Source organism: Myotis yumanensis, unplaced genomic scaffold (assembly GCF_028538775.1).
Source record: "Myotis yumanensis isolate MYYU_CA2020_CCGP unplaced genomic scaffold, mMyoYum1.0.hap1 SCAF_12, whole genome shotgun sequence".
Classification (NCBI taxonomy): Eukaryota; Metazoa; Chordata; class Mammalia; order Chiroptera; family Vespertilionidae; genus Myotis; species Myotis yumanensis.
Genome location: NW_027223763.1, coordinates 25541672 through 25555312, shown reverse-complemented (window position 1 = coordinate 25555312; position 13641 = coordinate 25541672). Strand labels below are relative to the sequence as shown.

The 13641-nt window shown below is 43.7% G+C and overlaps 1 protein-coding gene across 1 annotated transcript in view; it reads left to right on the top strand.

Moving 5' to 3' along the window:
- The first annotated feature begins 249 nt into the window (after positions 1-249).
- Positions 250-13641, top strand: part of TGFBR1 (transforming growth factor beta receptor 1) — a 48678-nt gene continuing 35286 nt past the window's right edge. The window contains exon 1 of the mRNA XM_070431084.1: positions 250-385. Within this exon, the coding sequence (XP_070287185.1) occupies positions 298-385 (88 nt within the window). The 5' untranslated portion in view covers positions 250-297. The remainder of the gene's footprint in view (positions 386-13641) is intronic.

Genomic DNA, 13641 nt, shown 5'->3' with positions numbered 1-13641 from the left:
GAAGCGCAGCTCCCGGGGAGCCTGGGGGCGTGGCCAGCGGCCGGGCACCCGCGGCTCCGGATTGGCTGTCCCAAGGACCCGCGGGCGGGGCTCCGGGCTGGGTCCCGCTTAGCGGCTAGCAGACGGCCGGGAGGCGGGGCCGGCGGGAGCCAGCAGCCAATGGACGCGCGGCCCCCGAGCAGTTACAAAGGGCCGGAGCGAGGCCGCCGCCGCGGCGGGGGAGGTGGGGCGAGGCGGGCTTGCTAAGGCGAGGCAGTGGCCGGGCCGGGCCGGGCCACAGGCGGTGGCGGCGGGACCATGGAAGTAGCGGTCGCTGCTCCGCGTCCCTGGCTGTTCCTCGTGCTGGCGGCGGCGGCGGCAATGACACTGGTCCCGGGGGCGACGGGTGAGCGGCGGGGGTGGCGGGCGGCGGCGGGGCGGGCGGGCGGGCGGGCGGCGGCGGGGCTCGCGGGCCGGGCCCGGCCTCTGGCTCTCTCCTTCTCTTTCTCAAACATGGCGCGGGGCCGGGGGCGCAGGTGGCGGCGCCCGGGCAGGGGCCGGGCTTTACTGGCCGGGCCGCCGCCACGCGAGCCGCGGGCGGAGAGGGAAGGCGGGGCGGGGGCGTGTGTCCGAGCGCGGGTGGACATGCCTGGCGGCCGGCGGCCGGCCGACCCCGCTCTCGGCCCCGCGGGGGAGGTGGTGTCTCCGGCCCGTCTGAGATGGGGGACTGCCCTCTGGGGAGCGAGTGGGCGCGGGCAGCGGGGTGTGAGGCCGGCCTCCTTCCGGGCGCCGTGTGGCGCTGTCCCAGGCACACCCCGCTCGGAACGGGTGGGCCCGCGAGGCTCCCGGGGCAGGATCGGGGTCCGAGTCGCCAGGCTTCCCGCGCGGGGAGTGAGCCCTGAACCTGCACGGCTTCCCCGCGCGGCGGAGGGGGCGGCGTGTGGCGGCGACCCCGGGGTCAGCGGGGCCACCCCGCCGCGAGGGGCCGCCTCTGTAGCCGGCGGTGGCTCGGGACAGGAGCTGCGAAGCTTTGTGTGAGGAGCGGGGCCCCGAGGATGAGCAGAGGGCTTCTCGCGTGCGTCTGGGGATTGTGGAAGTGAACCCCGTCATCGGGAGGCTGCAGATGGTTTTCGCCGTAGAAACTTGAACTTTTTGTTCACTCTGCGGGGTTGGGAATGCTTGAATGGGGATGGCTCCGTGAAGTGGTCAAACGCTTCTGTTTCCTCGAAGGAACATCGCCAGTGAGGTTCCTTTTCTGGAGGGACTGTTCGTTTGAATCAGTCGTCTGTGCAGCTGGTTTTCAAGGGGGAGAATGTCCCTCTCCGTTTTCCAAAATATTAAATCGGGACTGGGTATCCGGTCATTGCCTACCACCGAGGAGGGTGAAGAACTTTGTTAGCATCCAAACTGAAATACTAGAAACTGAATTATAGAGCCTTAGTGTTAGCAACTAAAATACAGTGGAAGCACATTTCTGTTTCTGAAACTGAACACCAGATGCTTTCAGAAACAAAAACTCAGGACAGAGGGTGCCAATTATTATCAAGAGCTACTGTTTACCAAGAGCTTACTGTGATGTGGATGCTTAAAAGTGCACCAAAGTACATTATCTGGATCCTCCTAACTGAATCCTCAGGGCTAGCATTTGCCCCGTTTTATACGCGTACAACTGCAGTGTGGAGAGGTGTTTTTTTGTTTGTTTTTACTCAATTACTAAGAGCTGGAGTTAGGATTTGCACCCAGGGTTTAGTGTTTCCTAAGTCTATACACTTTAATACATACACCTAATTGGCCCTTTTGTCTTTTTCAGTCTTCTAATGAGCATAAGCTTTATTCTTCCCTTTTAGATTTTGCCCTCACAATTTGAAAATCAGATTGGCTTTCTGACTCCTCTCACTGGGCCTACCTTAGGGGAAACCATCAATTTTTGACATTAGTCTAAGGAGGAGGACAAGATAAATGGGTGGACAGATGGGAGAATCAATATAGTTATTCCTCAAGCATAAATTACATTTCCACACCATTGTTAACTCAAATAGCAGTTCATTCTTTTTCACCTAACTTAGCACACAAAGTTTTCATGAATCAAGTAATAATACTGGAGTGATCGATGTAGTCCAGGCTCTGGAGGAGTTTACAGATGGTGACATACATTAGAATACAAAGCTGATTCAGGTGTTAATGCACTTAAGTATAGACTAGCTCAGTTGTTCTGCCTGCCCTTGTTGGGTATGTTGATGTTTCAGCCCATCCTTTCATACATTCTGAAGAAGCTCACTGCTTTTCTAAGTTTATAATTTGGCTTCCTTTTTAAGAGCTCACAGTTGCTTATTGTCTGGGTATCAGTTTTGTATTTCTCAGCTTCTGCTATCTCCAACATAGATGTCTCTAGGGAAATTGGTTCCCTGTCCCTAGTACACAGTTTAGTACCACTGTATGTCTATATATATATCATGTGAGAGTGCTGCTTGTTTCCTTTCTGCCGATTCGTAACTTTTTTCTTTACAAACACACCCCCAAACCAACTCTTCTTTATATTAGTATCTCTTGGGTGTCTCTTCCTTTCTTCGTATGCATCTATCAGTTTAGTCCTCCTGCCTGTGTCATCCCTCAAAATCTAGTTGCTTTCCAGTGTTTCTCTCTTCTAGGTTTTTCTATGGGCTACTGCTGAGCTCATCTTCCTCAGTCATCCCTACAAAGGTTTTACAAGATTTCCCATTTGTATTCAGCACTTAGACCAACACTTGAGGCTTATGATTAGGGCCATCTCTGATTATCCAACACTTCTCACTGTTGCAAACCCTCAATTCCAGTGATTTCTGTTTTCCTACTGACTCCTGGCTTTTCAGCCTTTTCAAAATTACATGATTTTGCCCCTTTGGGGAGTGTGAGCAGAGAAGTTCTCAGTGCTGACTTCCTTCCTGTACTCTATTCCCCTGAACTGTATATAGCACTTCAGACTTCGTTGCCTGTTTCTACCATCCTGTACTAACTATTTAACTATACCCTTGAACATATTATAGGTAATCAGAGGGCCAGGGTTATGCCTTTTATTTTCTTTATGCTCTCAGAACCTAGCACTGTGTTTTATATTCTGTTCCACTTAAATGCTTGTTGATTAAATGCATTCCATTTGACTGAGCATCCATGTAATATACTGTTATATTAATAGTTATGCAATACAAGAGGCCCGGTGCACGAATTCATGCACCAGTGGGGTCCCTCAGCCTGGCCTGCAGGATTGGGCTAAAACCGGCTCTCCAACATCCCTTGAGAAATCCCAGATTGTGAGAGGGTGCAGGCCAGGCCGAGGATCCCCACTGGTGCACAGTCGGGGCCGTGGAGGCATGCGGGAGGTTGACCATGCCAGGGAGAGACCATGGGAGGGCTCCAGGGCATGTCCAGCCCATCTCACTCAGTCCTGATCTGCCAGACCCCAGCAGCAAGCTAACCTACCGGTTGACTATCTGCCCCCCTGGTGGTCAGTGCATGTCATAGCAAGTGGTTGAGTGGCCTTAGCATATCATTAGCATATTACGCTTTGATTGGTTGAACGGACGACTGGACAACCAGACACTTAGCATATTAGGCTTTTATGATATAGGATTAATTGATAATTCTATATATATTCAGAATGAGTCATATGATGTGGTGAAATAAGCAGTTTGTTCTTAGGTTTGGTTATTAGTCCCAACTTTACCTCTAGTTAAACAGAAAATGGGTATGATACCTACTTTTCCTAATTCATGAGATTATGAAGATCAAGAGAAAGTTGTGTTAGAGTTTGAGGTTGCTATTTGGTATTGGTAGTAATAGATTGGATTGATGTTCAACCAGCAATTCCCATTGACCATGTGTGTTTTGATTGGTCAGATATCTTTTCTGATTGGTTAGTACCATAGTGGTGCCAGTTGATAAATATTTTTAATGTAACTCCCAGTAGAGAGGCATCAGAATTCAAAGAGGGAAATGATTAATGTAAGCTGAAGTGATTGGGGGAGGTTTCCTGGATACTTTAGGACTTAAACCAGTGGTTCCCAAACTTATTTGGCCTACTGCCCCCTTTCCAGAAAAAATATTACTCAGCCCCTGGAAATTAATTTTTTTTAAATGTTAATAGCAGTTACTCATCGCCCCCAAATGCACCTGTGGCCATCACTGCCCCCCTGGATCGCTGCAGCGCCCACCGGGGGGCGGTAGCGCCCACTTTGGGAATCACTGACTTAAACTGACGGAAGGGTGGCTAGAATGCAGGTGGGCAGAAAGAGAGATTTGTTGAGTGTTAAGCTCTCTTTGCAAACGGTGTCCCTCAACTGTGCCCCTCAACTGTGCCAGGGCCTACCCCAGTACAGAAACCAAAGCTTTTATTGACTGGCTGGCAAGTTACTCTTTCGAGTTAAGTTTCTTATTCTTTACTGTGATTTGGATGTATTAACCACTATTATTATTATTATAATTATTATTATATATTTTTTGCAACTCTAAAACCTCTATAATATGTGATTGGAAACAAATCAGAAAGGTATTGCAAAGTGGGATAAGTGAGGGAGAATATTATGGGATGCCCATAAGGACTAGGCATTCTAATGGTGAAAGTCATTAAGTTACTTCCGTTTATAGGTGGAAAACATGACTGAGAGAGGTAAGGTGAATATCTCAGGGTTGGGCAGAACCAAGATAGGAACTTTGGTTTTCTGATTCCAAATCTTGTGCTCTATATGGCACTTTAAAATATGAATGACTTGGGGCACGGAATGGTGGTGGGGAGAAATAGGGTTAACGGAGTTGTTGGCAGTGAAAATGGCAACAGGTGTTAGACCAGTGGAGTCAGACCCGACCAAGGTTCAGCAACCTTGGTACTTGAGTTCTGGCTAAGAAAGAATTCAGAGTCAAGACTCAAACTATAAGAGAAAGTTTACTTAGAAAGTCACAGAAGTAAAAAAAAAGAAAAGAAAGAAAGTCACAGAAGTAGAAGAAGTGAGCCCTAGAAGAAATGGACTCAAACAACAAGCTAATGAGGCAAAAAAAAAAGGGGGGGCCCTTAGAGCTTAGGAGAGAGAAGGGTAAAGACAATGTGCAGGGGGTGGAGGAAGGGGGGAGGAGACGAGGAAAGGGGAGAGGGAGAGCTTGCTGGGTCTTCTGTCCTAAGGACTTTTAAGGATGGAGATTTTAGGGGAGGTCCCAGAAGAGGATCTCAATAGAATATCCATCAGCTTTCCAGGTGTATCCTTTCAGGGTCCTGGCCTCCACTGATTGGTGGGCGCCAGGACAGGGATTATTAGTCAATGCATCTGGTGCTGAGGTCAGCCATGGCTTTGCTTGTCTGGCTTTTCTGGGCCTGGAGCTGAAGCACAACTGAGACTTAGGTGTATTTGATGCTGGTCAGAACCTGACTGTCCTGGGGGGCTTAATGCTTAAGGACTAGTCTCCAGGCCCTTGTTCATCCCCATCTAAGGGTCTGGCCCATATAACTAGTGACATGCCAGGGGAGGAAAGGTGTTGAGTGTTCGGGAGTGTCCAAACCACATAGCCAGTGATATGAAAGATCAGGGGGTCTAAACCAAATGACCAGCGATATGCTAGGGGAGGAAAGGTTACCCTGTGGGTAGGTCCTTGTTTTCTCAGTTTTGTCTATTGCTAGAGTTTTCAGCCCTGGTGACTGTCTTTACCTGGTCTATTGTCCTTGCTCTGCTCATGTCTGTTTAACTGCCTACCATAGGGTGGCTTACCTAAGTGAAGTTATCTTGAATTTCAGAGAACTTAAGAAAAATGGCTTCTGTAGGTGGGAGGGAGGGGAATGATTACAAGATATAAAGTCTGCAAGAGAAGGTCAATCTCTTATATTGCTGATAAAAGGACCTGGTACAGCGTTTATTGGTTGAGAAACCAGGCTTATTGTTCATTGGAAGATGGTAAAACAGTTTTGAGTTTAATTGAAATGGGATATAATTGAAAGGCCTTGTAGTACACGGTCAGGTTTAGAATTTTAGATGATTTACTTTGTTACTGAAATTAAATGGGGAACTGACATAATCAAAATAATCAAGAGGAAGACAAATCTTGTTTTGTGGGAAGGACCTTTTTTGAAAGATTCTTATAGGCCTAGTTAAAATAGTTACCTGAACTTGACACCATTCTTGAACTGTTATGTTGTATCAGATATGCTTATGTCTAATGAAGTGGGTTTTGAAAATGTCATTGTCCTGTGGATGGCCTTTTTGATGTGAGAAAGAATGTGTCTCTTCAAACCACAGAGCTCTCTGCACATGTTGACAAACTGCATGGCTTTTGCTGTTCTTTCTTGGTGGTGTCTTACATAATACAAGTTTTCAGAACAGATGGACTGTGGTTTGATATCATGTGATTGGGTCACATCTTTGTTTCCTGCTTCTGGAATTGAGGGCAGATGCTGGCATACTTCTCAGGGATTTTCATGCTTTGATCCACAGGACTGGCTCAAGAAAACTTTTGGAATCTCCTCAAAATGTATGGTCTATCGTGACCCAGCCTACCTCTAATACTTAGGATAACATTTAATGCCTTTTTAAAAATATATATATTTTATTGATTTTTTACAGAGAGGAAGGGAGAGAGATAGAGAGTTAGAAACATCGATGAGAGAGAAACATCGATCAGCTGCCTCCTGCACACCCCCCACTGGGAATGTGCCTGCAACCAAGGTACATGCCCTTGACTGGAATCGAACCTGGGACCTTTCAGTCCGCAGGCCGACGCTCTATCCACTGAGCCAAACCGGTTTTGGCATTTAATGCCTTTTTAAAACGGAATTTTCTCAATATAAAATCCAAGCAGCTCCATAAACATTAAGATGTGCTGCTGCTCTGAATTAAATCCAATATGGTTTTGGCTCAGATAATGCAGGTAGGTTTCGTATGGTTATCCCTTTTTGATATGAACTTATAACTGGTTGATTTGCATTTTTTTTTTTTTTTTTTGCTTTAGATAAACACTTTCTCAAACATTAGTGATTGAAATAAGTTTGATTGTTTTATGAGTCTAATTTTATATATCAGATCTGGCCTTTTGTAAAGCTGTTTTCTCATTTTGACAATTTGAGAGGATTGTACATTATAAAGAATGATTTCTAACTTCAAAAATTTTTTTTACTTGCTTTGACACTTCTTGAAGGTTCAGTGGTCCTTGCACCACTTTATCAATCTGAAAGGAATATATTATAAGAATGTGCCAGGCATTCTACCTGCCTTGTGTCATTTAAAGCTCATAAACAACCCTGGGTGGTGGCTGTATAATAGTACAAATGCTTCTTACTTATGTGCCAGTTAATTTCCAAGACTTTATAAGTCCTAGGTCCAGGTGACCAGTGCTTAGGAGGTAACTAGATTTTTATGACATTTGTTCTAACCTAGGATTCTTTTCACTTCTCTTACATTATCCAAAAATGTTAAATTTAGTCTTTCATCTTTTAATTATGAATACATTTATAAAAGGAGGTCACTGCTTCAGATCAAACAGATGGCTAGACTCAAATGGTTGTGCATTACCATTAACCCCATCAACTTGGGTAAGCAGAGTTGGCAGGATTCTGCTTAGATTGGAACATTGTTTGTATCTGAAAGTTTGTAAATAGAAGAGCTTCTGTTTCCATTTTACAGACCAGGAAATTGAGGTCTTAGTGTTAGTGAATGGGGGAGCCTGCATTTGAGTGTTCCATAGTGTGTACTCTTTTGTACATCATGCTGCTTTCATATATAGTAAACTAGAGGCCCGATGCATGAAATTTGTGCAAAGGGCTCATCTCTCGCAGCCCCGGCCAGCCCTTGCAGTCCTGGCCAGCCCTTGTAGCCCCTCGCAGCCTTGGCCAGCCCTCACAGCCTTGGCTGGCCCTCGCAGCTCCGGCCTCGTCCAGAAAGTTGTCTGGTTGTTCTGCTGTTCGGTCTAATTAGCATATTAGCTCTTTATTATATAGGACTAGAGGCCCGGTGCATGAAATTCGTGCACAGGAAGGGGGGGGCTGTTCCTCAGTCTGGTCTGCACCCTCTCCAATCCAGGACCCCTCAGGGGAGTCCGACTGCCTCGCAATCCAGGACCATTGGCTCCTAACCATTCGCCTGCCTGCCTGCCTGATTGCCCCTAACCCCTCTGCCTGTCTGCCTGGTTGCCTCTAACCACCTCTGCCTGTCTGCCTGCCTGATCGCCCCTAACTGCTCCCCTACCAGCCTGATTGCCTCTAACTGCTCCCCTACTGGCCTGATCCCTCCTTTTGGCCGGCTGCAGGCACCCAGGACCTGGGCCAGCTTCACCCGGGCTGGCTGCAGCCGCAGGGGGACCGTGGGTGACTTTACCTGGGTTGCAGCCACAGGCGCCGGGACCATGGGGCAAGCGGCTTGTCCCTCTCCCGGGCCACAGGTGTAGACGTAACCACTGGCGCCTGGGACCACGGGACGGGTGGCTTGTCCCTACTGGGCCGCAGCCTGGCTGGTCCCCATTCCTCTCTCCCCAGTGTTGAGTGTCTGAGCCATTATCTGTGAAGGTGTGAGGGCGTGATGATGTGAGGGTGTGATGACCATTTGCATATTAGCTCTTTTTTGTATAGGATACCTTGTTATGGTTACTTCTTAATCAGGAAGATTTTATTTTTTCTTTATTTTTTTAAACCATGAGAATCTGCTTTAGCTTGTCTTAATTACAGTTTGCCTTTTTGCAACTGCAAGTTACTCAGATGCTTGTAGTTTTTATTTGACAATATATTTTTAGGTAATTTGAATCTGTCTGATGAGTCTAGTAATAGTTGATCACTCACTATTAGTATTGCTTTATGCAGATTTGTAGCAAACTCCTTGCTTCTCAAAGTAATACAGATCTGAACATTTGAATTAGAGGAAAGAAAAAAACTGTCACTATCTGTGATTAATATTTTGGCTTATTCCACCCCCATGCATTTTTTATTAGTATAATAAGACCATTCTTTAATCATTCTGTCTCTTTCAGTAGTTATCAAAACTAATAAAAGTGTTTTTATGTTGGTAAAGAGCTTCAGAAGAAATGGTTCATTTAAATCTCAGTCAGCAAATATTTAGTAGTGATCAACACATGGGAAGTATAGAAAAAGAAGCCGGCTTGTTTTCAAGAAATAACATGCTGTGGAAATATGAATACAGATCCAATACTAGCAACCACAGGGACTACTTTTTAGAGGTGGTAGGGCTTGTTCTTCATGCCTTGCAGGATGGATAGAGTTTATTGTGGATGATGTGTGTGAAGAAAGAATGTGCTAGTTTCAAGAATTTTAGGAAGTTCAGCACGTAAAAGGTGAGTTCAGAGAATTATGAGTCTTAAAAATCAGGAAGATGGTTTTAAAGTAGAAAAAGAAGTCTAAATGTACCATAGAGAACATGGAGCAAGATGGCTGTGTAGGAGATTTGGAGATTGGTATGATGGCATTGGGAATGGAGTGGAAGGGTGGCTTTATGACATTTAAATGAACTTGGAAGGTAGTGGTGCCTTTGCATGGCTGCTCCCTTGCCTGAGTGCTTTTTAGCTGAATGGTGGTACCAGTTAGCTATAAAATGGAGTATAAAAATTAAGAAGGACTCCATGAAAAAAAAAATGACCCCAGGATTTTTACTCCTGGAAATGCCTTTAAGTAGTAAGGAATTTGGCAACAGAAAGATCAAAGGGGAATGAATTCTAGTTTGAGCATGTTGAGGTTGAGGTGATAGTATAGCCAAATGGGATTGTTCAATAGGCAGCAAACATATAAGACTGGAACATAATTGGAAATGAGAGAGAATCTTAGGTCAGGAAATGATTATCATCCTTCACCTTCCACCTCATTCTCTGCTACCTTAAGTGGGGTAGTATTTATTTTGACCTCAACCTCCTAGCTTAGATCTGGAGCCTTGTTCATTTCACTGTGATATTCTTCCCTCCTGGATTTCATGTCCATGCTGTGCCCTTGCTGCTGCCCTCCCTCCACCCCCAACACCAAAGAAGAATATAGTCAGAAGTATGTGTGATCTTCTGGTTGTACTGAAATTAGTCTTTAGTTTGTGCTGCTTTCTCTGCAGTAATATGATTAACCTCTTAGGAATCTGCTCTGGTTTCTGGCCTGCATTTATACCACTGCTTTAGGTCATGGTTGTGATTTCATAGGTCTAACCTCAGACTGTCTTCTGGAGCTCCCTGTTAAATGCTTTTCATGCTATTGGTTTTCTCCATGGACCAAACATTGGTGCAGTTGTATTTCTAGACCATCTTTATTTTTCTCTTTGGATGGATTTCACTTGTTATTCTTCCAGTTTTGAAAGCATTCAAATCATGTAACTTGGTTGCCAGAAATGTAATAAAATCTTTGTTTATAGTAGTAGATATAAGAACCCCCATATATTTGTCTGGAATTAGATTCTGATTAGTGTATCTCTCTGGGACTCACTTCTCAAAGGAGGATAACACCTAACTTAAATGATAGTTGTAAAGATAGTGCAGTGTTTACAAAATACCTAGCACATAGCCTGATACCAGTAAATAATTAATAAATGGGACTTACATATTTAAATAACTGGAGGACCGTCTTTTGGAAGAGGAAATACATGTGTATGTAATGAAGAACTATGATTAACTGGTAGACTGAGAGGCAGATTTCACTTAAATAAGGAAGGACTTTCTATCAGTGGGAACTGTCAAAAGTGGAGCATGATAAGGTTCTGTTCTCATCTCTGCAAGCATTCAGGCAGAGACTGGATTGCCTTCTGTGTGAGAAGTTGTAGAAGGAATTTCTTGTGCTAGGTGGGAAGTTGGAATTGATTAACTCCAAGTTCTGTTTCTACTCTAGAATTCTGTACTTTTAGGTATAATCTAAGCTTCCTTGCTCATTGTTTTTAGCCGGTATACAGGCTTTCAACCTCCCTAGCAGTTATGGCTTTAGAGATGAGCATTATTTTGTAACTTTCTTAATGTAATATGATTGGCCTCTTCATATTGGGCAACACTTATTCATAGATTGGCTTGTGTACTTTGACCATTTTTCAAAGCTGGATTTAGGAAGCTTGAAATAAAACATAAGACCAAAACTAATGATCAGAAAGATAAGAACCAATAAGCAAAAGGGGAAAAGAAAGAGAACAATTATCTATACCTTTTAGCTGAAGAAAACTTGAGCACAATACTTAGCTCTGAGTTTTCTAGCAGCGAAGGGTAGTAAGGGAACCTGATAGTTTACATAGATCTCATTGCCTGTTACTGAGAATTCATGAGGAAGCTGCCATCTTCTTTAATTAGTAATATGGAACTCCAAACAGGAAGGTTGCAATGCAGGAAGAATCTCCAAGTGGTAAGGGTTCCTGGGGCCTGGCTGCCCTGATTCTTATTTTCTTAGGCTTTGTCTTTAACATGTATTTGAGGGTTCAGTTTAGTGTTGCTGCTGCCATTTTTCTTCTCCACTCTAAGGCTCTGATCCAAGTATGAACACACTAGTCTTAACCTAATGCCAACAGAACAGCTGATGTAAGGCTGGAACATTTAAATCAAGCTTTGCTAAAAGCTAGAGGGGATAATGAATAGAGAGCAACATGAAACTGCATGAAACTGATCAACCTGGTTTACAAAGACATTTTCCTCATGTCCTTATCTTCTGGCCTGTCTCCATTTGGCAGACATCATCTGGGTACTTCAACCAAAGGTGAACAGAGCCAGACGTATACCTTTCAGCAAACAGGCACAGTACAGCAAGGTCCAGAGGGTGTCTTTGCTTGGGTTTCTTATTTGAAGAGCTGCCTCCTATGTGGGTAATGATGACTTCCCTTACTCAGAAAGAGTGGTCCTACATATGTAGTTTCCTTAGTAACCCCAATATTTAAATAAAAGATACCCACACGTGTCACCATGAAGGACACTCTTTGGTAGGTATAGGCTGATTTCATTGGGAAAATCAGGTTTCTCCCTGCTCTTAAGCAGAATCTATTGTAGAAGTCTTTGTATAAGGGGCATTGGGAAATAAAGTGAAGAATTTGGTTTATCACTCTCCATGACTTGTGTGGATTCATTCTCTTTTCTTATTCTGCAGTTACTGAGCTACTTTAGGCCTGTTCCTGTGTATCCTTGTTCTAACCAACAGGGCTGAACCTCCTCATTTAAAAAAATATATTTTTTTTATTGATTTCAGAGAAGAAGAGGGGGAGGAGAGAGAGAGAGAGAGGGAGAGAGAGAGAGAGAGATATGTCCCCTTCTGGGGATCAAGCCCACAGTTGGCATGTGCCCTTGTGCCCTGACCGGGAAACAAAAGAGGGTCGACACTCAACCATTGAGCCATGCTGGCCAGGCTGAATGTCCTTATTTTTGTTCACTTGCTTCAGTCTGAACCATTCCATCTAGATTTCCTAGGTGTGAACCTCACTGATTACATAATAGTGTATATTTATAGTTCTAGGACACCTTGTGCAGGCATCCTGTTACATCTACAATATAAGTTGTTTAAATATGCAATGAAATACAAATAGCTCCCATGGAAAAAAGCAAAAACAAATAAATGGCGTTTTCTACTGGAAGTGAAGTCTTATACACATATTCGGGAGCACTGAACATGGAGGAGGTAGTTAAACCTGAGGAGGAATATAGAGATAGAAAAGCAGTAACTGGCTTTTCAATCTGTACAAACACACACAATATATATTTGGAGGGTTGTTTTGGTTTTTTTTTTTTGCTTGATGTATTCATTTCCAAATTGAACCATAATGTGCTCTAATTGAGTCTCTTTGTTTAGCACATGGCTGTTGATTTGAGTACTTTCTCCAGTTGAAAACTGACATTTTTTATTGTGTTATTTAATCTGCAACCGATTTAAATAAAAACATCAAGATTGTGTATTGTAGATTTCCTTAAACAATAATTATATGTAATTATTTTACCAAAATAAACAAGTTAAAGTAGTTTTAGCTCTTTTATCTCATTTCCCATTTGGAAAAAAATTACAAACAGGGGCCAGAGTTTGCTCATGTTTCTCAATGAGGAAAGATAATTCTGCTTGCTAGTTCCACCGAAGCAGTGTAAAATTGATGCTAGTGAAGAGTACTGAGAATATAGAAAGGAGCATGGAGAGTGGCTACATGCTACTAAAAACAGTTGATAGTTTTCATGAATATGGTATCTCAAAAATGTTAAGGGACCTGTAAAGATTAAATAAGATGTGCACATAAAACTGTGACATACATCTGACACATAGAAAACATGAAGTAAAAGATAGTTATGAAGAAGATAGTTTTTCATAGAATTCCTCTGACTTTTTTTTACAGGTGAGGAAATTGGGGCTCAGAAGTCATGTGGCATTTCAGGATAATAGTTCAGCTAATGACTGCACAGGAATCTATCTGGCTTCCTCCTCACTTTAGAACGTAATTTAGCAACCCTTTTCTGACTCAGACTTCTTTTAGGGAAAACAATTTTTTTGAAAATTGCCTAAATTTATGGAAGAATACTGTCCAGTCAGACCATCTAACGGATGGAAGCATAGATGGATAAATGACATTATTGTAGCAAAATAGTAACTCTTATAGAATGTAGGTGATAGGTATATAGGTGTTCACAGTTCTGTCATTTTTTCTGAATGTTTGAAATGTTCATAATAAATTGTTGGGGTTGGGGGCAATTTAAAAAAATCTTACCCCAGAGTATTTATTTTACTGATCT